At 36.2% G+C, this 27,349-nt stretch overlaps 1 protein-coding gene and 1 long non-coding RNA gene across 5 annotated transcripts in view; both read right to left on the minus strand.

The window, feature by feature from the left end:
* Window positions 1–320: 320 nt before the first annotated feature.
* On the minus strand, window positions 321–22,075 carry LOC136269308 (uncharacterized). Its single transcript, XM_066064855.1, has 11 exons — window positions 21,935–22,075; window positions 16,200–16,595; window positions 14,849–15,777; window positions 14,665–14,788; window positions 12,139–12,276; window positions 11,762–12,089; window positions 10,466–10,665; window positions 10,277–10,405; window positions 10,159–10,227; window positions 10,036–10,104; window positions 321–781 (listed from the first exon to the last, which is right to left on the minus strand). The coding sequence occupies exons 2-11, from the start codon at window positions 16,521–16,523 to the stop codon at window positions 722–724; spliced, it is 2,370 nt and encodes a 789-aa protein (XP_065920927.1). The 5' UTR covers window positions 16,524–16,595; window positions 21,935–22,075; the 3' UTR covers window positions 321–721.
* A 487-nt stretch (window positions 22,076–22,562) lies between these two features.
* LOC136269313 (uncharacterized) overlaps window positions 22,563–27,349 on the minus strand; it is a 35,097-nt gene continuing 30,310 nt past the window's right edge. For 2 of the 4 annotated variants that reach the window (XR_010707274.1, XR_010707277.1), the window contains exons 2-3: window positions 23,057–23,464; window positions 22,563–22,870 (exon numbers count right to left, since the gene is read on the minus strand). This is a non-coding gene — a long non-coding RNA (uncharacterized lncRNA). Of the gene's footprint in view, window positions 22,871–23,056; window positions 24,370–27,349 lie in introns of all 4 variants that reach the window. The other 2 variants (XR_010707276.1, XR_010707275.1) reach the window with 1 other exon arrangement.

Raw genomic sequence — 27,349 nt, forward strand, 5'->3', positions numbered from 1 at the left:
TATGTGGATTGTGAATGATTGCATAGCTAAATGTACGTATGTAGTTGTCCATCATATTTTCTTCAGTTGTTGAACAGTGTGCAGGTGATATATGGGGAATGGTAAAACTTTTTTGAAAAAATATTGACTTAATTTTTAGTTTATGGTAACATTCTTGCACAGCAAATGAACATTGGTGTTATGTCATAACTATGGTCACATCCATTTAAACAACAATCATAGCTTTGACAGTGTACAGTAGGTGGCAATTACGTATATGGTATGATTGACATTTTAATAAAAATATTGTACAACTCTATAAATAATTTCAAGACAGCTGCAGGCATATAGATATTACATGCAGAAATTAATTAAATTTTATTATTACAAATTTCGATACCTGTCTTTAGTGTACACAATGAAACGTAATTATGTTAATATATATGTACAAAGTACAATAAAATCAAATTGTGCTACAAAACTTATAAAAGTGTTCAAATATTATGTGGAAGAATAACTAAAGGGCATATAATTAAGTTTCTGGAACTAGTGCACTATCATAAGTATGACATACATACGTATTCCAATATAACAGCTATAGGCTATTAATTTTAAGCTTGAGCCTTTTATTGCACATGGAATTTATGTAATTCAAGTAACCCAAAATAATTCATACAAGTTGGCAGGATTTATACTGTGAATAGAAATAGAATGAAAAGATGATGAAGGTGCTAATATAATTTTATCTGAGAAAATCTAGCTGTAACAATTCCTTGGCGGTTGGTCTACAGTGTGGCTGGACCTATAAAAATACAAACAAATGAGTTACTTGTTACATATGGGTCTATAATAAGTAGAGTTACAGAGTTGCAGATAGTACATGTACTAAGCAATTGACATAATATGCAAGCACACATATGACGTGCATCATAAAGTGTTCATTATTCAATTTAAGTAAACCTAAGGGCAAGTATATTATACACAGTATGGTAGTACTGTATAGTATGGATCATGAAGGTTTGGGGTGTTCTTGCCCTTCCATATCACCCAAAAACAGCCTCACTTTTCCTTCAAAATGGCTTGGTGACATTGGTTAAGCATAACCAAGCCCACAAATGGCTTCAGAGCGGTCCAAACCCTTCCAGCAAGGTAGTTTATATGAAATTTTTAAAATTCTCTATTTAACTGAATTTTCTGCTAACTGACTAACTGATGCCTTCAGCCAAGCATAACTCAACTATGGTTAACACCATGGGCTTGATTTCTTCACTGCTTGATGTTGCTTCGCCTGAGATGTGCCTTCTTGCCAACTGCAACAGCTACAGTGCATGCTGTGTTGTGTCCTATTTCTTTCTCCACTGCCTCAAAGATGTTGATTTTGGTAATGTGGTGGTTTCAGTGCAAGCTGGCAATTACAAGAATCGTCCATAATTTCCGTAGTGAGTGGATTGATTGCAGAGGCCCTTCGCATACTGTTCTTTGTAATGCTGCATACGGGTACCTGAAAATGAAGTGGACTAGCTGTTTGCTGCCCAGTAATTAATAGTCAGGGCATACATTTAATTGCAATTTCTGTAGTGACTAGATTGATTGCAGATGGTGCTTCTTGCACTGTTCTTCATTTGTAATGCTGTATAATGCGTGTGGAATACAGTAGAAAACAAAGTAAAATAGCAACAACGCTTTCCAGAAGGGCTGGGACGACGCTTGAAATTTATCTTCCAACATTTGCTAATAAAATGTTCAAACATTCGAAGTTTAGGTGTTGACTCTAATGCTAAGTTAGTTATGGGCTGGGAAATAAAGGTAACTTGCTGTTTTATTGAGTGAAGAAGGTCACAGGTTGCTGTTTTGATTAACAATAGACACCTGGCATGATGTCATACATATAGAGTGGGACTTAACTTGATCACTTAATGGAGCCATTAGTGTAACTAGCACTTAATGGATTTATCCATTAGTGTTGTAAACATACATGATTAGTTTATTTATGAGCACTTAAAACTCCACTTAAAACACTACTATATATAAGCTTGTCATTATTCTTATGTAGGTTATCCACAATCAAAATTCACATTGTCCAATATAAATGAAGGGGCCAGCGGCAAAAGGGCCATTTGAAAATTTAGGTGACCACGTAGTGGGCATTAAACAGAATTTTGGGACATAATTGAATTATTGTAATACTTGCTGAAAATTAATTTGAGACTGCCATGAACTTTTAACTTCTGTTGTTTACCTAGTGATAACATTGTTCACATGGCTAAAACAGACCATTCTAATTTCTAATTTTTAAAAAAAATGAAAAATCTGAAGTGGCACGTGTGCCTTTTTTCCACTGACCCATTCAAATATACCCATGAAGTATGCCTGTAGTTGCCTGCACTTGAAGGTGAGTCACCCAAGTAGAATACAGTGTATAAGTTGTAACATGGGCACTTGTGGTTTGTCTGATATATGTGACCTGCTGAGCAAAAACCAGACTTGTTTGCATAATACTGTTATTGAGATAAATTCCATTCAAATACATTGGGTAAAAAACATGTGCTACAGGTACATAAATAATTTTATACATGTTTTAATTGCTTCAGTAAACAATGAAGGAAGACTCAAACTGAAATATTTAATATATCACTGAATGCACCTATTCATGGAGAGTAAGAATATCTTTGTTGTGTTTTTGTATCATGAAGCAAAAGTGAGTTATGTGTGCCTGTTTACGTTGTGGTAAAACGTAACTTTAGTGTCGCTGTTTCTAAGCTTGAATAGCCTTCTTGTTTAATATTAATAGCATGGGTGTGTTTAGGCCAAAAACTATACCTTGACGAATGCCCCAGTTCATGGTGAATAGAATGTCACAAGTCCCAACTCCGTAGCCAATTTCAATCGAGAGCTATGATTGATTAAACAAGTGCCTGTAATTTTTTCTTGTATAGACACTGTACAAATCAATCATTTTACTCTTCTTGTTGTCTATCACTATAACTCTGAAAGCGCTTACCTGAAACTTTAACAGCCCATCGGTTTTTCCCTCTAGACAACAAAAAATTATAAAACGAAGTTTAAGGAAAATGCAAACAAGTTGGGTTTTCATTCAGCGGGTCACATATATAAGCACTTGCACTTGAGCCTGTGGCCTTCGTGCTTGTGCATATTTAAGGCAAATTACTTGTACCCACGTTACCTGCATAGCGCTGGTTGTATAGCTGAAAATGTCAAGTGCCAATTAAAAAGGGTTGAGAGTCATTGTTTTGCAGAGATCCTTACTATTATGCTGCGAATTTTTGCCTAATATGTGAGCATTATATGTGATGCTTTCCCATCCCATTATACCAGTTGGCATAGTAGTCTCAAACTTACAGTAAAAATGTTTCGTTGATTCAACTTTGTTTAAGTTATAAACTTTTACTAATCACACAGAATTATAGTAGGGATCATGAAAGTTTTGGCTTTCCCTTCCAAAAATGTGCCTCCAAAACCATTCTCACCTTTCTTAATGACAGCTTGACAGTATTAGTCATTATCAAACCCAAATGCACCTTCATAGCAGTATCTAATGCTTCCAAACAGATTTCTTTGTTGTTCAACACCACTTAGGCCAAAGACATGCCTTTTGAGTATACATCTAGTCCTAGCATTTCTTTCCTCCACTACTGTGTAAGTATTGATTTGTGGGTACCACATAATGACTTCTTGTGCGGACTAAACGTAGCAACTGAATTAATTGTAGAGTTGCTTCTCATACTGCTCTTCAATTGTAATACTGTGTAATGGGCAAACATAACTGGAAATAAAGCAAAATGGCCACTTTACTTTCAGTAGTTGATATAGTCAAGGCACATGTTTAAACGTGAAATTAGTTTTATGATATGTCTGGTGCCATTCTTTACTTTAATGCAGTATACGTGTCACAACTGTGTTACAAAAAATAAGCAAACAGGTACAAGGAAAAATTAGGAATTTTAATCCCAAGTAGGGATCATAGAAATAAAAAGTAGTGTTCCACTGATACAGAAAAATACCTACTGATCCGATACCGATACTTAGCAGTAAATACAGATACCGATACTTAGCAGTAGATACAGATATCGATACTTAGCAGTAGATACAGATATTGATACTGATAGTTACCACACAATTTACACACTATGGTGCGCTGTTTGTTTCAAAATTATGTATATTTTGATGGGTTGATAGCAGTTTTTCTAACACGCATAAAACCGACTCGGTTTTTATAAAGACACATAAAAATAGACTCAGTTTTTTGTAGAGCTGAGCGATAGTAGAAAATTCACTATCACAGTGATCCTGATAATGGTACAACAGACAATTTCCGGACAAATTAGCCAATGTCTGACCATAATTGTATTTGGCAGGACATAACGTCCTATCAAAGGAGCCCAAAAAGCCCAGGGTGTGCATAATTGGTTTGCTGTTTACTCTACTACTAATAGTGGTCTCTTGGTTGCTAGGAGATTAAACATTCAAGCCACCCAAGAGAGTGACCACTAATGTACTAACACCAACCCCTCTGCTGTACAGAAGCCTCACAATATCACTTGTAATAGTGTCTCAGCCCATAAAAGAATCAGCACAACAAAGGGAATGCCTGCAACCAGAGTGCCTTACATCAGAGAATGTTTACTACAGGCAGTGTTATAGGTCACTTGTGTCCTTACAAAGCATAAAATTGTCTGGACAAATTTGGATTTGTCAGGACATTTTGTCCTGGAACTTAAGAATTCTTATCGGGAGCACTGCTATCACGATAGATATTGAAGTATTATTCACGATACGATAATATCATGATAATTACACTTTCAATGATCTTCATGCAGTCAAGTTTCAAGTATTCAATACATGTTAAGAATAATTAACATCATCATAGATTACTATTTGCTTGGTTTTCTTGTAAGTGCATCAATTAAGTAATTAATTGTGTGGGTGGCCGATATTTCTACAATTTTTGTTACAGCCTTGCCGCCAAACCCTTCCATGATAAAGCAAGCCAAATAGTTATAAAACAGCTAAGCCAGCTTCTCGAGTAGCATTTTTAGTGGAATTCTAGACCCTTCGCGAAGCGATCGACTAATTGCGTGTGCGGTAGATAAATAATTAAATATACACAGTTTGTTATAGCCTTGCAGCCAAACATTTCGTGAAAGATCGAGTTACAAAACAGTTAAATAAACTTGGTAACAATGTTTCTAGTAATCTTACAGCAATATTGCGATAGTACGCTGTAATAGAGGATATGCGCTATTAATAATTTGAACGAAAAATGATCAATATAACAAGATTTGCAGTGTGCCCAAGAATTTTTGACAGTGAACGACTATCGTGAATCCCATACAAAAGTACGGGTAGCAAATGCAGCTCAGACTATAACTCGCCACATGAACTACAGATGGGGCTCCTCCTTCCAGTTACTCTGTTATACACACAAAGGAATCTATTGCTCTGGAGAAACTCGCGTAGCTGGTCTAGTTTCGGTGATTCGCACTTTATTTATTTATTTATTATTAATACTGTGCAGACCTCCATTAGGGAGTATAAAGCACAGATACATGCAAGAAAACAAAATGTACAACATTTTAGACTATATAGCTGGATTAATACATAAATAGTCTACAATCCTTTTCTGAAAGTCATCTACATTGGTTGCTTCAATTGCAGTAGCTGGGAGGCTGTTCCATATTTTGATAGTGGCAGGGAAAAAAGAGTGCAAATAAATGTTTAAGTGGGCTGATACCTGTCTGAATCTGTAAGAGTGCCCTCTTGTACATGTGGTTATTGGCATAGGAAGGTGGTAACTGGAAATGGATGTTTCATTATGTAATATTTTAAAAAGCATGGTAACCCGTGAAATTTCTCGCCTACACTCCAAAGATGTCCATCCAAGTGAGTTTAACATCCCTGTGACACTAGACATAAAACCATAATCACCAGTCACAAATCTTGCGGCTCTACGCTGCACCGACTCAACTAAGTTTATGTTTTTATTTGTAAAAGGTGACCACACAATACTAGAATATTCAACAACTGGTCTCACCATAGATATATAGCAGGCTTCTTTCACCCTAGCTGGGCAAGAACTAATGTTTCTTTGTAAAAAACCCCTAACTTGGTTTGCTTTATTAACAATTTTCTTAATATGTTCATTAAATGTTAAATGCTCATCCAGAATAACTCCCAAATACTTTGCATTAGGCACTGATCTCACCTCCTCACCATCCATATGATAACAATACCTTGAGGGGTTTTGTTTGTTTGTAATGCGCAGTAGCTCACATTTGGATAAATTAAACGTCATTTGCCATGTTTTTGCCCATTGTGTTAGTGAATGCAGGTCTTGTTGTAGAATATCATGATCTGCAGCAGAATGTATTGCTCGATAGAGCAACACGTCATCAGCATAAAGCCTAACAGATGATTTAACATTACCGGGTAGATCGTTGATATAGCAGAGGAATAATAATGGCTTTCTATGCATACCTACAATACATTCATTCACCGTCATGACGTAAGAAAACATCACGTTTTCATTAGAATGTTTTCGATCATAAAGTTAGCGCATATCCTCTATTATCATATCGCGATAATGATTTTTTGATCGCGAGTATCGAACTTTCGATATTATCGCTCAGCCCTAGTTTTTTGTAACACGCAAAAAAAAAATGAGACTGCATCAGTAAAAACACACAAAATATTGACTTGGTATTTGTAGCTGACACGCATAAATACTTTTTAAAAAAGTAACACTGCCAGCATGTTACTCGGACAGGCAGGACTCTACTACTTGCACTAAATCCATTGGTGGTGGATTTAGTGCAAGTAGAGTAAGCACCAATGGATGAGTGTGTCTGTGTCCAAGTAGAGTAATCCCTAGCGTAAGCACCAATGGATGAGTGTGCACCTTGAATGCATTGAACGGCTGACTGGAGCATAAATATAATAGCTGCCTGTACAGTAGTATCTGCGTGACTGCAGCATTTTACAGAAATCCAGTATACTCTGGCTTCAAGCAAGTGTCTTGTGATAAAATGTTAAAGGCCAGTCAAGGAGAGCCAGTCGGGAGATGGTAAGTGAGGAAGAAGATTAGGTAACAGAATCAAAAGAAGATGTACAACAATGTGAGGTATGGTAGCTTGCTAGCTTCACGCCTCAACGGTTCAGTGTGTCGGTAGTTAGCTAAGGGCCTAAGCAAAAGTATGTTCTAGTTTTTAATGATAGCTATGGTTATTATAACTCAGTACTCACTTATAATCCAATCCCCTTCTGAAAATCCTGGCTAAGCCCCTGATATTAGTTTAAATTGGATAAAGAACTTCACCCTAAACAGATCTCAATGCCTAATAGTTGACAGTCAACAAAGTGACTGGACTGGAGTAATGATGTGTTATTGTATACTACGATCTACTCACAAGATGATAGTCACAGATTACAACAGCACCTTAAATACTTTGGAACAATGGGCAGCTGACTGGAAAAAGTCATTCAACTTACAAAAAAGTAAATTTATTAGAATCACTAACAAGAAACACTCAATATTAGCTCCGCAATATACACTGCAAAGTAAAACTATTAAGGAGGTAACACATGCTAAGTATTTAGGTGTAACTATTGATAAAAACTTATCTGCATTAAACAAATTACTAAAATGACCAATAAAATACCAAATGTTTCTTGCAACGTAACTTGAGCGAGTACCCAGTAACTGTTACAAAGCTCTGATTAAACCTATCTTAGAATACTCAACCATGTACATTCTGGTCACCCCACACACAAAGAGACATTGATGCTATCAAAAATGTTTTAAAAACAAACAGTGCAGTTTGTGTCTAATAATTATTCTATAGATATGCCAATGTCACTGTAATGCAAAACTGACCTACCTTAGCCAGATGCAGAAATGAACAGAAGACTACAATGTTATTAAAATTATATCTCACCAAATCAATATTTGAACGCAGATAATTTTCTTATTCCCTATATCCCTATAACATTCATCACACCAGAGGCCACGACAAAAGATTTTTAACCTGATGACTAAAATGGACTGTTATATATTTTTCCTCTGCAATTAACATTTGGAATTCCTCACCCCAACACATGATTGATTTTACAGAGATTGACCAATTCAAGCACAGCCTAGTTGGACTAGCAACTGTTTAATAATTTATCAATGGATGTGTAGTAAGTATTGTTTCTTTGTCTGTTTTGTAATTGACAGTAGTAATTGTACTCCTTTTTGTACATCATACTCTTTTTGAGGTCTGCACAACAACAAAAATAATAATAATAGTACTGGAAGATCTCAACTACACATAAGAAATTGCATGTGGAAAGCTTTAAGCAGGAGAGGGAATACACATGTATGGCTTTATTGGCTATACCCAGTGTTGGGACAGTTACTTTATTAAAAGTAAATAGTTACATATTACATATTATTTGCAACAGAACTATTTAGTTACAGTTACATAAAATAAAGTAATTATAATAATATTACATATTATATTACTTTGTGTCTACAGCCTTAAGCTGTCACGTGTGAAACTACCACCTTATCATGTGACATGATTGCGTTGTTGGACAATGTGCAAATCTTGGTTATAAGTAAGAAGCTTGTGAACAAGCTTCATTCAGTAGACTTCAATACTTCGTTGTGACTAGGCGTTACTCAGTGAATCACTAACGAGATTAGTAACTTTGTTACTTGTAGTAATAATATTATGTAATATTAGATTCGTTACACATTACTTAGGTAACGCGTTACATTTGTAAGTAAAGTAACTTGAGTTATATTACCTGTTTTTATAGTGTATTTCGTTATATTACTTAGTTACCACAAAAGTAATAATATTACATAACCAACACTGGCTATACCCAATTATTAATTTAAGACATTTATCCTGCAAGGGCTATGTGTAGTATACAGCATTTTTTCATAACAGGTACTTGCTTAGGCCCTTAGCTAGACATTCCTATACATCTTCTTTCGGTTCTGTTAGCTTGTCTTATTCTTCTTCACTTGCCATCTCCAGCTCTCCTTGACTAGCATTTAGCATTTTAACACAAGACACTTGCTCAAAGCCAACTGAAACCAGAGTACAGGATTTCCGTAAAACACTGCAGTCACGCAGATGCTACAGACAGCTATTGAATACTGAGTCAATATTTTGCGTGCTTTTACTGATGCTGAATCATTTTTTGCATGTTACAAAAAACCAAGTCGATTTTTATGCGTCTTTACAAAAATTGAGTCAGTTTTTATGCATGTTATAAAAAATGGAGTCGATTTTTGCAATCAACCCATCAAAAGAGGCATACTTTTAAAAACAAACGGCACACCAAGTGAATGAGTTGGTTTTTGCAGACAATCGACCCATCAAAATAGGCATAACTTTGAAACAAATGTTGGTTTTTTGCAGAAAATTGACACATCAAAATAGGTGTAATTTTGAAACAAACGGCACACCATAACACACATATCAAGTTAGCTATGACTTCTCTATAAGAATATTTTATTGTGCAGTGACTGTTCTATTAGAGTATTTCAATCTTTTTTATGCAAACATAGTAAGTAGCAGTTGCTCAATGTTTAACAACAAAGCAAATCCTGCACCTTTTATGCTAGAATAATGCTCAACATTATTTACAGCCTGTTATAACCCATAACCCAAGTTTTGCTAGCATAACATTTATGATGATAGTTTCAATGATGATGATTGGCACAAGTGGCCATTAATCGGTTGTAAATAACCGATACTGATCAATAGCAAAATTCCCAATATATATCGGCTCTGACCTGTGATATGGAACACTAATAAAAAGTAATGAAACAAGGTAGGCTGTCTACACCTACAGCTACTGTATACTAGTTGACTATAAGACTAAAGTACACTGTAGGAATAAAATGTGCACTTGCATAGCTGCAATGATCTCCCTTGCTTTTTATTTCTATGATCCAGTTTAAAATTCTATTTTATAAGCTGTGCAATAGATTAGTAATGTACAATTGTACATACAATATTAGTTGTTCATATGATTTTATACCTGAAGACACTTCTCTGCCAAGTCACAAGCACCTGGTACATTAGCATAGTACTTACGTAACTCTGGTATCTACAGGGATACAAGTTTTACTACTAGCTGCAAAGCAATACAGCTGAATTCTACCTTTATAATTTTGTGATATAGCTCTTGTGAATAAGGATGATCTTGAGCTGATAGTAGAAGTGAAGCCTCCTAAAACACATTAACATGACTAGAACTGATTAGGTTTACATGTACTTACCCCTCTTTGTTTGAGGGGTCCACTCTTTCCAATAAATATTGCTAGTAATAAACAACCAAATGACCATATGTCCACTCCAGTAGTATACAGTACTTCATATGGACCAGATAGTACCAGGTGCATTGAAACCTGCCAAATGGAAATGGAGTAACAATCACATGTTAATATATTCAGTAAGTGACTACTCACTTCAGGAGCCCTATATCCCATAGTACCCAGTGGTAACACACTGGCATATCTTATCATCTGATGTTCCTCTAAGTGTAGCTGATAACCAGGTACTGTGGCTGATGAATCAAAGTCTCCTAACTGTACTATAAACTTGTGTTGACAACTACAGTATAACACTTCACTACACTGGCATGTTGTCTTGATCAGTATGTTGCTGGCTGGAGAAAAAATTGCATATTATGTCAAGGGAATCAATCTTTGCATCAAGGACCATAAGTCGGGTACCTTTCAATATAACATTGCTTTAGGGATAGTGACATTTTATCCTTTTATCCATATATGTCTGCAGCACTACACGGCAGTGCCATTTCTATCAGCAGGTCATCTCTCTTAAAATTATCAAGCAATTAATGTTCCATATGCTTGTTCATGATTCTGTAACCATCTAAAAGTTGTACGGTTATTCTTGCCAACGTGATTTAAAAATCATGGCCACATATGTAATGGTTGATGCTTTAAGCAACAATTAACCTATGCAACTATCTGAGTAAGGAAGATAAAAGTGACACCTCCTTAAAGTTATCTGTATTAATGATTTGCCTATAAAATTAGAATCTGAACAATTTACAATGGTGCCCAATTTGCATTCCCATACAATATATATATACAACTTTTACACACGGCACACTGTTAGAAGTTAGTATATGTTAATGTAAACAAATGTTGGCGTAGAAACAAAATAAGTGGCATATGTTATTACCATGATAAGGATGATTGATTTTGTGTCATGATAACAACCAACTAAGTTTAATTTACATATCAAAACAAGATCAAGGTTAAAAGATTTGGGCTATCTGGGGTACATTTTGCCAGTCTCAGACAGAGTATCTGGTGAATTGGATCACATGACTTAAGTAATCTCGATCATGATTAACAATGTGGATGGCTACATAAGTGTATGTATTCATCAAGATTTACTGCAGGTCATTGATGGTGAATTGATTCATGCAACAAGCTGTAATCTAGATGTCTATAGTGGTTCTGCAAGGGTAACACTATACAGTTATCATTTAAGTGTGTTCTCATAAAGAGGGAGTATGCACAGATACGAATCAGCCCACCTAACAGGACCTACAGGACAATACTAGTCGAACTGAAGTCTTGGAGCAACTTTTTTATATAGAAATCACAACGCTGTTGCAAAGCAAGTTGAAATGTTTTCACGTAAGAACTGTTTCCACAGTTATGGGCATCAGGCCAACTAGTGACCACTTTTCTTGCGACTGAAATTCAGTTACATAATACGATATATACCTTTAACATCACGATGTATCAGTCCCTGTCCATGAATGTAGTCCAAAGCTTTCAGTACTGATCTCAGTACATGCTTTATATTTAGTAATACTGTCTCCCACTGATCTTTCTTCTCAACCACTTTCATCTTGAAGTGTGTCAAACAACCATGATCTTTACTGGAAAGGATATTTCTGAAGTTGATGTCCATCTTCTGCATGAAGCAGTAGACATAATACTTATCCCTGTGACGTTCATGTTTTTCTCCAACCAAAACAGCTTCAAGATTTATAATGTTGGGATGACATAGTTGAGAATGAACACTGATTTCTTTTGATCGGTAAACTGTCTGTGTAAAGCAACAAAATAACATTGTTCAATAACTGAAGTACACTCACTTTCTTCACAGCAAACTCCTTCCCAGCATGGAACACAACGAATACAATAGCATTTCCACCATATCCAATCCTACTGGCTGTAGCTCTCTTGTTAGGTAGTGGATACTGAATGTGTCCTGAGAAACTCTCAAGATCTGACTGTGGGGAATAATATTTTGCTGGATTTGAGATAATTAAAGGATGTATGACATAATAATTACAGTAATGCTTGCATATGTACACAAAATCTTGATCAAGTAAACTGGCAAGATTACAGTGGTGTCATGCATCCTAGTAACCCAGCAAGCTATGTCACGGTTGTTAATAACCAAACAACAATAATGCAATTCACAGATGTATTGTACCCTTTGACACACAAATATGAAAATTTGAAACTGTGTAATTCCTCTCCAGTTGTATTAGAGTGAGCAATCAATTATCCTCCGTGTTATTGTTATTAAAGCTTTACAGTGACCAGCACTGAAGGTCTTGTACACCAACCTTGGGATTCACAAGATATGTACAAACTTTTTATACCCAGCGATTGACAATTTAATACTCTAGGTGTTCACATTGTACCAGCTCCCCAGGCAGTGGTGTTCTTCAGTAGTATCTGGCCTAAGGCAGTGTTGTATAGCATCAATTATCTACCATTGATATCATTTGTTGTCCACTCATTAACTTGCGTACATCAATTACTGTTTGGTTTGAGATATTTCGTTTGGCACAGTTCAAAATAGTACAAAATAGTCTCAAAAAATAGTCTACCAGTACTAATTGTAATTCTACCAAAATTTCTTTATGTCTTAAATGCGATTTTCAAAATACACTCAAATCAATTTCTAATAAAACAATTTAAATATGTTTTAAAGCAAATCGAACAGTACTAGGATTTCATCAAGGATGCTACAAAGGTCAGCACAGTAATCCTGGTGCGACTGAAAAGACTTTGCTTCCTGCTGTACAGCAATATAACCAATGACGTATGAGCTCTTTGTCCTTAAATAATAACCATGTAACCACTTCTTTCCACTGTGTATGGGATTCTTATCCACTATGTACACCTTACTCCTGAGCAGTGTAACATATCTTCAACACTTGACAGCATGTGACAATCCAAACCTCAAGTGTACTGTAGCTGACAGTAGCTGAAAGTGGTATTTTGAATTGTAAACACTCTTCCAGTTTACCCTTACTTTTGTAGTCAATTCTCCTAGATCCTGTTGTTTAGATAGCCTCATAAGACTTCACCTTGTTGTCTGAGCTATTTCCTCCTAAGTATCTCCATTGCTCATCATTCAGCAAGTCTTTCCATTTTCTTTATCCATATAAATGATTCTTAATGACTGTCTCTGTACAGCTACTAATCCATCATGGTTATAAAACTACCTTAAACAGTACATAGGACATGAATTTCAAGTTCTATCAGTGATGACTTTCTCGTAAACAGATGCATATATGTGTAAACAAACATTATTCCACTAGGAAGCATGATTATTCTGGCATAGCCAATCACTAGAGCCTTTTGAAAGACTGCAGCCCTTCTTAGGATGAACGTCATGTGTATGGCTTAGTGCACGCCACAACATAAGAAACAACACGGATAAAGTTCAGTACACTACTAATACCATTTTCATGCCAAGAATAACAGACTAGCATATACAAACTAAGTCATTATTATCATCAATTTTACCAAACAGGAAAAGGCAAAGCCTGTACAAGATGTCTGCCTTCAAATCATAACAAATCTCTCGTCATTCACTGACAGTATAATGTGACAGGAGTTGATTTAAACCACTAGAACTGCAAAACAAAGCAGCATGAGGCAGCTGAGTGTTCTAAAATTCCATATTTGAATCCAGATTCTATATGACAATAACAGACGTTGTGTTGGCCGATAATATGTCGGTTGATAATTGATTGCTTACACTACTCAAATTACCAAATATGAGAAAATCTTCCTGCATGGCATACAAGCTCTCTAAATTCATTTTAAAAGATTCTCTTTTGCTTGCATTTTTTTGTGCACTTAAAAAATGATAAGTTGAATTAGAACATGGCATGCATAGCTGATCTTTCATTTATAATTAGGTTTCTAATACTACTAAGAAACTTCCTGACATAATAGAAACCTCTTTGAATTGGTTAGAAACCTGCTGAGTAATTATTCGTACTTCAAGCACAATCACTGTATAGTATTTAGTAAAATGCACTTAAATAAAACTTGTTTTTGATTGTGTACGTACTTCAAAAAATATAATGTGGTTAAAGTAAACAATGAGTCATGTTCTAAGTTGGTTAGGAACCACACCCTTGGGTCTTCATGGTTTAGAAACCAATTAATCCATGAAGAACTTCAGTCTGGTTTCCTAACCTATACTGAGAAGTATAAAGGGTCAACTGTAGTGAGAATCCAATAACAAATATTCACTGACATTATTACTGACAAAACAAACTGACACCTATAAAAATAAACTTCATTCGTATTATACAGGCCACATATTTTTCTTCCACATGGCTCTCTTACTGTAGTGAATAGTAACTCACACTAAATATGACATATCCTGTTTTATTGATGTTAGAACGAAAATGTTTTCTTTCCCTAACTGGAACAATTTGTTCATTACTGGTAGTTGCAGTCACATCCAGGTTGGGTGGCTTTTCATCTTCACTACATGAGAGGAGGAAATATTTAAAATAATTATAGCAATATTATAATTACTATTATTACCTCGCACAGTGCAGTTCTAATTTTGCCATGAAACGTCCAGGACTAATTTCTGTTCTCACTTTCACTAAATATTTCGTTGCTCTTGGAAGTGATAATAATTCATGATCTAAACTGTATTGTTCATTCTTATACACCACACATGCTCTACGAGGGAATCTCTGTGGTCTGCCAACATTTGTTGATGTTCTAGGTATAGCTGATGGCTTAGTTGTAACTTGTAGGTAAGATGATTTCATTAATGATATCTCATCCGTATGATGTGACTCAAGTATTGTACCAATGTCCTTTTCCTTAGGAACCAACTGTACATATTTTTTACTTTCTTCTCTGGATAATGGGTGATCTTTATCAAAACCAGTTCCATAATGTTGAGAACATGACTCAGTAGTACCAGGTAGTGTACTAGTGGCATAGCTAGTGGTTTCCATAAGACCACCAGCATCATGTACAATGTCAGAATGATCAATAGCATCCTCAGGTACTGCTGTATTAGAAATAGTACAGTTAGGTTGATGTGGTTCTTGTGTTTCAGTTGCTTCATTTGATGAATCATCATCAGAAATTGATACAACAGATTCATTATGTGGTAAAGATTCATTATCAGGGGTGCTGGATGGATTTTGTACTGGTAACTGTAATGAAAATAATTGACTCTTAGGAATAGAAGATAGACAGGGAGTACTGGTGTCACCACTTTGATCCTGTATATCTGATGTAATGTGATGATTTGAAGAATGTGACGTACCACACAGTTCTGCAAATATAAGTATTATTCCTTGTCTGCACTCTGCTGTCTTCTTGGGTTGCTGTGTCCCATCAAATGGCCTTTCACTGTTAACAACAACTGAGGAAGGTATTGTTGAAGGTACTTTTACATCTTTATGGAAATAAGTAATAGTGAGTCCTGATGGTTGAGGTAAGCCATTTGTCTAGCAAAAAAAACAGTATCACATTGCTTAACACATATACCCACCATATACTCACCATACAATGTGACAGCTACATGAGCTTATGCACAGTGAGTTGTATGCAAGCGTATAATTTTCTATATATATATACTAAAGTAGTTATGCATATAGTTTATGTTATTTTGGGAGGGTCAAAGCACCTAAGATGTCCCTACAAACATACAGTGTTAAAGTACACTATTCAAAGTTCTCCCTGGTTAAGTACATGTTAATATATATGCAGAATAGGTTGTACCTCTTTATCCAGTACTTGCATATAATTTAAATACGTACGTACGTACTTACACATGTCAGGTTACAACTATTTACACCTACACTAGAATAAATAAGCTACTAACACATGAAGTGAATAACAAACAGAAAAGCACAAGTACAAGACCAACCAGGTTCCACATCAGTGTTACAGTGGTGTTGCAAAAAAGATATCGTCCATTGTAGAACATGAAACGAACATTGACTGCTATCATTGAACATATCATTACCCATATGCAAACTAGTTGTAAAGCAAAAATTAAAGTAATAATATTAAATTGGAACGATTCAGACATAAGAGCACCCAGGAATATTAACACTATCATCAAAATATGCATTACTCCATTGTAGTTCTTATACTGAATGTTGTTGCTCAGGCTAGCAAAGCAATTGTCTTCAAAATTTTCCTTCGACTGACCACAACGCTGATAATAACGATTGTCTACTTCAGCCATTTTCAGGTAAATTTCTCAATGAATCTGTTTTATTGTCCAATTTTTTATGACATTCCTTCACTATATATGTATCTGTAGTAAAGGAAACTTTAATTTATACATTAAAATGAGCATACAACATCTGTATATGTTTTTAACAATAACAAGTATGTAGAAGAAAAAAATTAAAGTTGGATTAGGGAACAAAGAAAGAAAAAAAGAAGTGAAACAAGCGAATAGCTAAAAAGTAGTGAAACAAGAGAGGTTGGTTATACCTACAAATATACTAGTGGACATTTAATTCCTATACACTTTATACTTGTTTGCTTACATTTTTTATGACATGCATAATGTGGCTGGCAAACCTGCACATACCACATTAAAAGGAAGAATGGTGCCTGACATGCCATACAATTAATTTTACGTCTGAACATGCACCCCAACCATTAATTATTAAATTGCCATTATGCCTTATTTTCAATGTTCAGCCTGTTACACAGCATTACAGACAAATGAGAAATACCTCTTCAACCACTACAAAAAACACAGACAATTTCATTACAAACACGATAGTCAGCAGAGAGGACACCATATGCGCTACCATGAATCAACACTATGCACTAGAAATGGGGCACAAAGGGGGACAAAGGTAGGTTCATGATCCGTGCATTGTATTTACTGCAGTGCCCCAAAAGGCACCAGTCAGGCTGAAGCGACGTCTAACAGCAAAGAAATCAAGCCTGTAGCCTAAGCGGTTATCAAGTTACGCTTGTCTGAAGGTATCAGGCAGTTAGTCAGTCAGTACAAATTCTGCTAAACAAAAAAAATTAAATTCCGTAGCAACTTATCTGAAGCATTTTTGGCCATTCTGAAGACACTTTTGGGCTTGTTTATACCTCACTAATACTGCCAAGACACCATGAAGGCATTGAAAAGCTGGTTTTATGGGGTGATATTCTTGCCAGAAAGCCCAAACCTCCATGATCCTCAATATACAGTTACTATTGTACTGTATGACATGTACCTATATTTTGTTACTGTAAAGAGAATAAATGCAGCAGCAATCAATTTAATAATGCAAATGTATATACTACAATAACGCTATTTTCCTGGAATAGTTGTTGCACAATGTTTGGTACCTAGGTGACATAATAGACTAGTATGCTCATTGTGCAGCAGGTGAGTAACCTATAAATGCAGTCAGCGTCAGACACTTTTTCAGAGGCACTTATAATTCTAATTGTTTTAAACAGTGTGACAGGGAAAAAGTGAATTGGCAATGCAAGACTACTTGCAGTCTAGTACCTAGTACAAGTATAGAATACTGTGAAGTGTATAAAAGTCCAAAAAGAGTTGGGTCCCTGGTCCCGGGTCATTGATCCCTGGGTCCACTTTTTACCTACCTCTATATATGTACGTAGTAAACATGCACATGTGGCAAAACTTGCTAACCATGTGAATTCTTAATGCACCGTGTGAAATAGCTGTCATAATTTTCACATTATCATCACATTCCTAAGTTGGGATTACTGTTTGTCCAACCAAGCAATCTACTGGATAAGGTGCAGTTGCAGTGCAAGCATTCAAGTTACCATTGTATAAACCATGTGATAACAGTGCTGTCATGTGACAGTGCTGTCATGTGACAGTGCTGTCATGTGACAGTGCTGTCATGTGACAGTACTGTCAAAACTTTAACCAGTTTAATGCTGATCACACAAAATATTTTAATGAATTGTTGGTAAGGCACCCAGCTGTGAAAATAATTTCTCAAGGGTTACATTTGCTTCTTCAAGACATCATCAGGTGGCATATACATATTAGAAAGCAGCATGAATAATTCTCTTTGATGTTGACACAGTTAATGAAGTTATTAATACCACTTAGAGACCTGAGGTAAGAGCTCTAAGTTTCATTTAGAGACCTCTTGTCACGTGAGACTGTTATGGTAAATTCAGCAACACTTCAAAGAGTTTTCTATGTCACTGATTTAATTAGTGGTTGTATGGTTAGTGAGGGTTGGGTTTTTACCTTCATCAGCCATACCAGCACTCGACCAATCTAGCCATCAACCGAAAGAGCCAGCTGCTCGATGCATATCACAGTTACCCCAACAATGTTCACATTCACATCTAGCTAGCCATCAGTGAAACTACTGGTGTTGCGAGTTTACAGCAAGCCATTTGCGTTCGTCTGCTTGTCAGCACTGTCGCCATTGTACCATCAACACACTTCAGCTATGCTATTGCACCTGTTTGTAACATGTCACTCTGTGGCCAGTTATAAAGCCTGTAGTGTCGTGGCCAGCTGTTATAAAGCTTGTCGCTTCGTGGCCAGCTGTTATAAAGCTTGTCGCTTCGATTCGTGGCCAGTTGTTATAAAAAGCTTGTCGCTTCGTGGCCAGTTGTAATACAGCTTGTCGCGTTGTAGCTAATAAAGCTTATCGCTTCGCGGCATCAGTTGTAATAAAGCTTGTCGCTTCGTGGCCAGTTGTAATACAGCTTGTCGCGTTGTAGCTAATAAAGCTTATCGCTTCGCGGCATCAGTTGTAATAAAGCTTGTCGCTTCGTGGCCAGTTGTAATACAGCTTGTCGCGTTGTAATAAAGCTCGTCGCTTTGTGGCCAGCTTGTATTAGCTAATAAACAAGCCTTGGACCTAAATAACAGCTACTAAAACAACACTAACCTGGCCACTAAGCCGGCGACACAAGCAAACACGCTGTAAAGGACCTTACCTAGCGTGACTCTGTGCTTCTTTTGTCAGTGCTGGTAACGAGCTGCTTTCTAAATAGGTTAGATACCCACTGTCGTTTTTTAGTAGGGTTGAAACCCTCGTGCTTGGTTTGGCACCTCGGCGGGCATTAATTAGTGACCTCGGCTGCGCCTCGGTCACTAATTAATACCACGCCTCGGTGACCAAACCGCGCCCTCGGGTTTTCAACCCTACTAAAAAACCTCCAGTGGGTATCTAACATACACTTATGTTATGCCTGCCTTTGGCTAGGATATAAATTACTCAACTGGCTTGTGCCAATATTATGAACTTCACTGAATTTCTGTGCTCCACCCATCATATCCCTACACATAAAGGGGAAAGTATGTGAAACATGGCTAATATCAACTTGTGGTACAGCAATTCTAGTTTCACTTTTATGTGTGAGCTGCATGAAATTGATGTACAACCCACAGATCTCACTATACTCATGCACTCACAGAGTAGTCAGTCATATTTTGCAGCTTTGAAGTGATACATGCTCCTTGGCAGCAGGCAATGGCTAGTTGTATGTGTGACTTGTGACACAGTTGTAATAACAACTGTTGCCACAACCCACATTCATGCAAACACTATCATTGTGAGGTGTTGTGGATTTGCCGTCATTAAATAATCAACAGAGAGAACACAGCACCATGATATACTGTACCTACATTATATTAAACTTAAAACTGCTGGTTGTTTAAATAAACAATGAAAATAGTTAATAGTGGTAGTAATTGAAGTATATACTGGAGGAAACAATGTTTGATAAAGGTACTATAATATTTCAAACCACATGTACACTTGGGCATGATACTAAAAGTATGTTATGCTATTAATGATCTTTTATATACAACTGGCCATATAGGCTTTAACTTTTATCCTACCTTCCTATAAGACTAAAACACCTGGTACCAGGTACAATGACAAAGCACAGTGCACTTATCCCCTTCGTAAATACTACCGTATAGAGGGAAACTTTGCGGGTAAGGAGAAAATTCGCCAAAGTTTAATTCACCAATTAACTAACCACATGCAGAGCCACATTTCCCATTGAAAGAAAATGTCTATTTAAAACTCAAGCCTGCAAGTGGCATTTAGCTATGTAAATCTCAGACAATATTCTCAAGAGATAATACTCTCAAGAGATGGAAGAGTGTTCAGTTGTCAGTAATAAGAATGGTTATTAATATTAAACATTTCGAATAGGGAATGTCCTACAACAACAGCTGAGGTTCCTGACATTACTTCCATCATTGCAACCGTGTGGGGATTGTACAAATCGCCAGGTTTGCATCTACATTGCAGTTCTTCCCTAACTTACTAACAGCCTGCTCCATCATATCAAAACATATGTATGGGATTTGTCAAATCAAGCATTTTCAGGTGGTCAACATTAAAAGTTTTCAAAACACTGGGTTAAACCCGTAAAAATTAAGAATTATGCATCAAATAAATCTAATATCTGTTTAATATCTTTTTTGAAACCTTAGCTTGGTAAAAGCTGAACATAAAACCTCATCACTCCTTGTTATTCATTGTCAAATGCAAAATACATGTATTTTACACCACATACAAAAACACTAATCACAACCTTTAGCTCACAAAATCTCTACAGCACACCATACGATAAAAGGAAGCCCTTGAATTTCTCTATCCAATGCTGACCGTACAAATGGGAAAATGTTGACAGTTATAAACTGCTGATGATGACATAATATGCGTTCCATACATTAACCTACTGGAAAATTTAATTATCTCGGCGAGGAAAATCCCAATTTACAAGATGTTGTAATCAACTACATTCGCTAAATTTGGTATCATTCTATGCAGCAAAGGATGCTTAATAAGACTCTGACCGTGTCAAATTGTTAAACAGGTTAGTTTACAGAGATATGTTGAAAAACACATGTTTTTACGGGCATTGTGAACACGTAAATTTCTTGGTACAAGGCTCCTTTTTAGCTTCTCCCTTGTTACTGCACAAAGAACTTACACATGAATCGAATCACCTTTCATCGAGGAATCTGGTAAGCCAAACTTTATGTCTGTTAACCAGAGTACGCGGAAGTTATGGCGCCTTATATAGAAGACGGTGTAGTCTTATACGAAACAGGCGTAACCTATTCGGAAATCTGGAATATCTTACACAAGTTTTGATATGTATAGTCTGATAAAATTATAATCCCAAAGCATAGAAATTATAAAAACTCTATATTAGCAATGATAAACAACCAACAAAATTAGAGCATGATAAGATTTTATGGAAATTTATATGTATAGTTTATTTCGCCAAATAGATTCAGCTTATTATTTGCCAAAGTTTAACCCCACCAAAGTTTTCCTCTACTCTACGTAACAGTAGTTTAAATTACAAGGGTATACTTGTAGCTTCATACGTGTATAGTGGGAATACATTCTGCACCCAACACTGTTCTATAGCACACGTGCAGCTCAGTCTTGTGCTACACAAAGTCAATGTACCTCTCATGAAGCACCCCTAAGATTCAAGCCTACAAGGGCTCCGCTAGATATCCCAGCATCCTCACTAGCACCATAAAATTAGCTACTATACAGTTTAAACTTGGAGTGTCAGATCTGTCAATCATGCATGCTGTTATACTTATTTATCGTGTCATATGATTACTGAACTAATCGGTTAAGCCACAACCACTACCTTAGTCTGTTGAAGTTAACCACCAATTTCGCGCACAATCAAGCTGTCACAGTGCTCTAATTTTCACCAGCTTCTTCAGTGTAAGCTTCACCAAATCTAGCTTATGACACTGGTCACAGGCCAGCTTGCAGAGTGTGCGGCTGCCGGATTTCGGACTGGCGGTGTTCTATACCATATGCGTATTTTGTACCGTACGCGTATGGTATGTACCATACGCGTATGGTACGTACCATACGCGTACGGTACGATTTTCCGTACCATACGCGTACGGTATAGACATACGCGTATGGTACGTACCATATGCGTATTATGCCTTTTCTCTAGCCTTGCCATCACCTAGCTACAATGGGCTGTCTTTACAAGCATTCATGCAGTTCTAGCTGAGCAAACTTAGAACTCAACACAATAATCTGCTTACTACTGAGCTGTAACTATAAATTTATTCATCAGCACATGCACACATGCATTTTATCCTTGCCGTGCCCATGCAATACCCACTATAGTCCTATACTAATGTACCTAAATCTTATGTCACTTTGTCTGCAGAACTTTACACTGAATGGTACTGTGCATGTATGCTACTTTATACAGTAGCTGTCAGAAGCATGCAGATGGTCTTATAATATACTCAATTATAAGTGTGGATAACTGACAATTTACAACAGAATTGGGTAAATAAGCAAGGAGAGCAATTACAACATGCATGGTAGCTAGTAAGTTCTAACTGAATTATACATAATTATACTGCTTGTGCAAAGCTAATAACTGACTGGAAAAATGAACTTCGTAAATGTCATCAGTTGTGCAACATGGCTCCTCATTGTATTTGCATTTTTATATACTATGTACACTCTTCTTCTTTTGAGGATCCAATTTCTTGTTTACGTACTTTTCTTGTTTATACATACTGTAAATAGTATATTCATCACACTGGACCTACAGCACAAATTAATGTGGATGTTGTTAACTTTAAAGAGTATACATTCAGATAAGAGTAGCTAAACACATTGTCTTCCCATACAGTAAGTAGCGAGTAGCTATACAACGCACTTAACAATAATAAAACAATGCTACTTAATATACATTCATTACTGAACTATACATTAGAACTCATAAACTCACCATAAAATCTCTGCCATGTTATGTTTTCCTACTTCATCTCAGCAGGCAATGCACATGCCTCATTCAATAGGAAAGATTCAGCGAACTACAGTTTAAAAAAAATTATTGCACAATTAATTACTATGCACATCAGTCTTAGAGTATAGCATGTCTAATATTGCTATAAGCTACAGCCATGCAGATTTACATTAATTAGCAAACTAAAAACATTACTTTCTCTACAGTTATATCTCTTTGCTACCTCCCTCATTGTTATTGTATCAGCATTCTCCAGGTCTTCCTCTGTTTGAGCAATCATTATACATTGTACTTCTCGAGCTCATCTGATTAAAATTGTCTGCTCAACTGTGACACACCTTTAGTGCCACCAGGCATAAATATCCATTTTTAAGTGGAAGCTATAGAGTACTAACAAATTAAAGGTATAAACAATAGATTATATGTAGCAACAATAGAATAAAATATTTAATGAAATAATATATATATGCCTGAAAAAATTGGCTCCATTTGCCAATGGATGCAAATTATTTAATATGGTTGCTATGTTGTAACCAATCAGAATGTAATATATGGATAATTATATCAAAATCTTATGTTTATATTTAGCTACAATGCTACTGGCTTAGCATTTATATCACTATGCATTCCAGTTATATTCATTGAAAAATTGTGAATATCAATATGCTGGCACAATTCTACAGCCTAAAAGAAATCAATGTCTTTTGTCCTAAATAATGGTTTAGAAGATCAAACTTCAAATTTCAGTTTCTGAGTAAGAAAAGGAGCATACTGCTCTTGTTTTATGTTGAAGGGATAATTGGGTACCTTTAAACCCAAACACATTTTTACAAAGTTCATATATACAAGTATAGAGAAACCCCTAGTAGAGTTTTGGGTAATATCGCTCTATATAGCTTTTAATTATTGTACTAATCTTTGACTATCTTCAGGAGTATTTGTAAACACATAAATATTATGTGTGGGTATATTGTTCTAATTGTAGGGAAGTGTAGGCAGACCATTTATAGGCAAAACAGACTACTGTATATAATATTATTAATCAATAACTGAAAGTACACAATAACAACTAACTCTTACAACTACAGTACACAATATTAATGTTACAGGTATGCATAAATTACATTATATTACATCATGTCACATCATTACATTACATTGTTAACTCTATTATAGATATGAAGGAGGAGTAGCATTTGTAATAATGGCCTAGTTTTTGAATTTTCATTGTATCAACAATGGATCATGAATCCAATAAGAAGCAATATATGTGTAGCAATTGTAGCCACAATGTACTGTGTGGAAGAAGAAACAAAAATTAAAATTTACCATACAGTGTGTGCAGTTGCTATGCAACAGCTAGATAATAAACATAATTTGTGACCGGATTTGCAAAAAGGTACCTTTTTCACAGACAAAATTTGACCCATGTATATTTTGAACTTCGGGGTTTCATAAGTTTTTGAACATATACCTTATAATTGCCTGTATGCAATTATCCATGAGTGTACAGTAGCTATACTAGTATATATCTGCATTTTGATACTAAGAGCAAGTTTATCAGTGTAAGGAGTCAAGTGTTATGCCATTTTGTTTGCTGGTATGTAAAATGTGTGGAAAAGGTACCTTTTCACAAATCTGGTCATTTTAACTCAACTATTCTAAAGAACATATACAGTATACCAGCTTGTGTACTTTCAAATCAATTACACTGTGGATAAATGAAGTCATTTATTATAAAAATGCAAGATGGAAATCCATGACAAATAAGGCAGTAGACAGCAGGATGAGGCAATAAATCAATATGTACAAAAGTCAGAAGACATCAAGAAAATAATCCACAGGTGCTTACATAAACCATCATAATTATATGGGTGATGGCTCTATTGCATGTATTTTGTGGAACTGTCAGATGCTTTGATGAAATGAAATGTTAAACAGACAACGAGATACATTGTTATAGCTAGATATACACCAATGACTACGTATAAATCAAGACATATTATATTTAATCCCCTTTCTTTGATTATACTTTTCAGACTTATACTGTATGCAGCTAGGTGTTATCATGTTTTTCGTAAAGCTTCCAACCCAGATGATTGACCTTTATTAGTTTTGACAATGTAGAATTTCATCAGATCCTACCAGATCAGCAGGACTTAACACAATTCAAGACTGGATCTGCCAACACTGTGATGAATTCATGATTGGTTTTATCATATATTGTCCTAAATCAAGATGTCATGTCAGTTTCATCACTTATATATAGTCATGCGAGATATAATGTTATTCTTTTATTTTAAGGAATGCTTTATTTTAAATAGGTTTGCATCATGCGGTAAAGTAAATTATATCTTAATCGCAGTAATCAGATCAACTTACCCTGCCATTCACTAGAATTGACACATATAAATTCAGCTTCTTTCCTTCCACTGCTATACACTGTTACAATGAAGAGTAACCACAACTCTCAAGGAGTTCCCAGTGTAGGGAGGATTTAACACCCCTGGAGAGTAACCATTACTCCAAAGGAGTAACTGGGGATTAACACATGCTCTGAAAGTGGTGTCGCTTACTCTTCAGAGTAATGGTTATTCTCTTCAGAGTGTTGGTTACTCTCCATGGGGTGTTAAATCCTCCCTACACTGGGAACTCTCAGAGTGGTGGTTACTCTTTATTTTTAACAGTGTATGGAACAACTTGCAACCAGAGACTTTTGAAGCTTCATCTATCACCGTGTTTAACAACCTTCTTATAAATGAACTGTAAAATTGTAATTAGTTAGCTGTAGCTATATATTTTGATTTGAATATTGCATTTATACTCGCTGTGCGAGGTCTTGCAATTATATAACAATAATAAAATAATATATATATATATGATTGCTCTATTAGAGTATCTCGATCTTCACTGAACAGAAAGACTAGCTCCTCCCCCCTCCCTCTTCCCCGAACAGCAGAGTGCCATCAGGCGTAGTCAATAGGTACGGCAGTGCAAAAACCTTCTGCTTGATATTATACGCATACCAGGTTAGCTATACTCAGATGGTACGATTTTCCGTACCATACGCGTATGGTTGTACCGTACGCGTATACGCATATGGTATGTACCATACGCGTATGGTACAAAATACGCATATGGTATAGAACAGCGGTACAAGACAGCCGGTAGCTAGCTATACCGAAAAAAAAGTATAATTAAGCCTACATAACTAGTTATCCAAACGTGCAGGAATAGATATTGTAAGTTATCTATGATGCACATGCAGTGTTGCAAGGTCAAAATCCTGGGGGGAAAGAGGTCAAACAGACAAACTCAGTGAATCACTGCATTGAGTCACTGAGCTTTATTTATACACCGCCTACGTGGATTCACCAGGACTCGCCGCGGTCAGACAGCATCGCTAGCTATCAGTGAACTCATTAAGGACCTAACGCAGAACCATTCGTACAGTCCGGTACATACATAGGTGGCGGTTTACATTGAGAAAGGCAAACCATTCGGCCACCAGGGCCGTTCAGAGTCCACACATAGTGATATTTGGTGTGGTAGTAGTTAGACTCATGCCAGACCAGTTTGACCAGGCAGGGTTACTTTGGCATTGCTGCTGTATGCTCCAGCGGCATCGAAACTTTTTTTAGTCCGAAATTTCGTTTTCATGATGCTGCGCTGGAAATCACTCTAGACAATGCAACCACTGATGGTTATATTTTAGAATACAGTTAGTAAGAAAGGTTGAGAGTGTGTATTGCAGCTTGAAAAGACATTTCCTTGAAGATATAGCAAAAAATATCGTAATTTGTAAACATATTACCCGATTTGCACAAGACGAAAAATAACGCCAATCTGGCATTTTAAAGTGGTACCTAGTCTAGCATTTGTGTGCGGTTTGGTAGTTGATTCTTGGAGGTCAAAATTTCACATTGCAGATCCTAGTTAATGTAGTACAAAATGATACAACCAAAAAACTAGATCCCACAATTGTAATTTTTTCTGGCATTGTGTGTAAAGCATAATGATGTATGAATAACTTTCTGAATGCTATTAGCCCACACTATTAAAACCACTATTGATCATCAGATACAGATGTATATAAGAAACAGGGTGAGTGCTCTTAATTCTTTTACCCAGGTGAGTGTGCCTAGAGTGACATATGTTACAAAGCTATGATATACATGTGTGGTTGTGACCGGTTTATTAGAGTATCTCAATCTCATTGCTTATCTCAAGCAAGAGCTCATAAGTGCCACAAGGTGCTTTCAGCACTTATAAGCT

This window comes from Dysidea avara, chromosome 10 (genome assembly GCF_963678975.1).
Source record: "Dysidea avara chromosome 10, odDysAvar1.4, whole genome shotgun sequence".
Lineage (NCBI taxonomy): Eukaryota > Metazoa > Porifera > Demospongiae > Dictyoceratida > Dysideidae > Dysidea > Dysidea avara.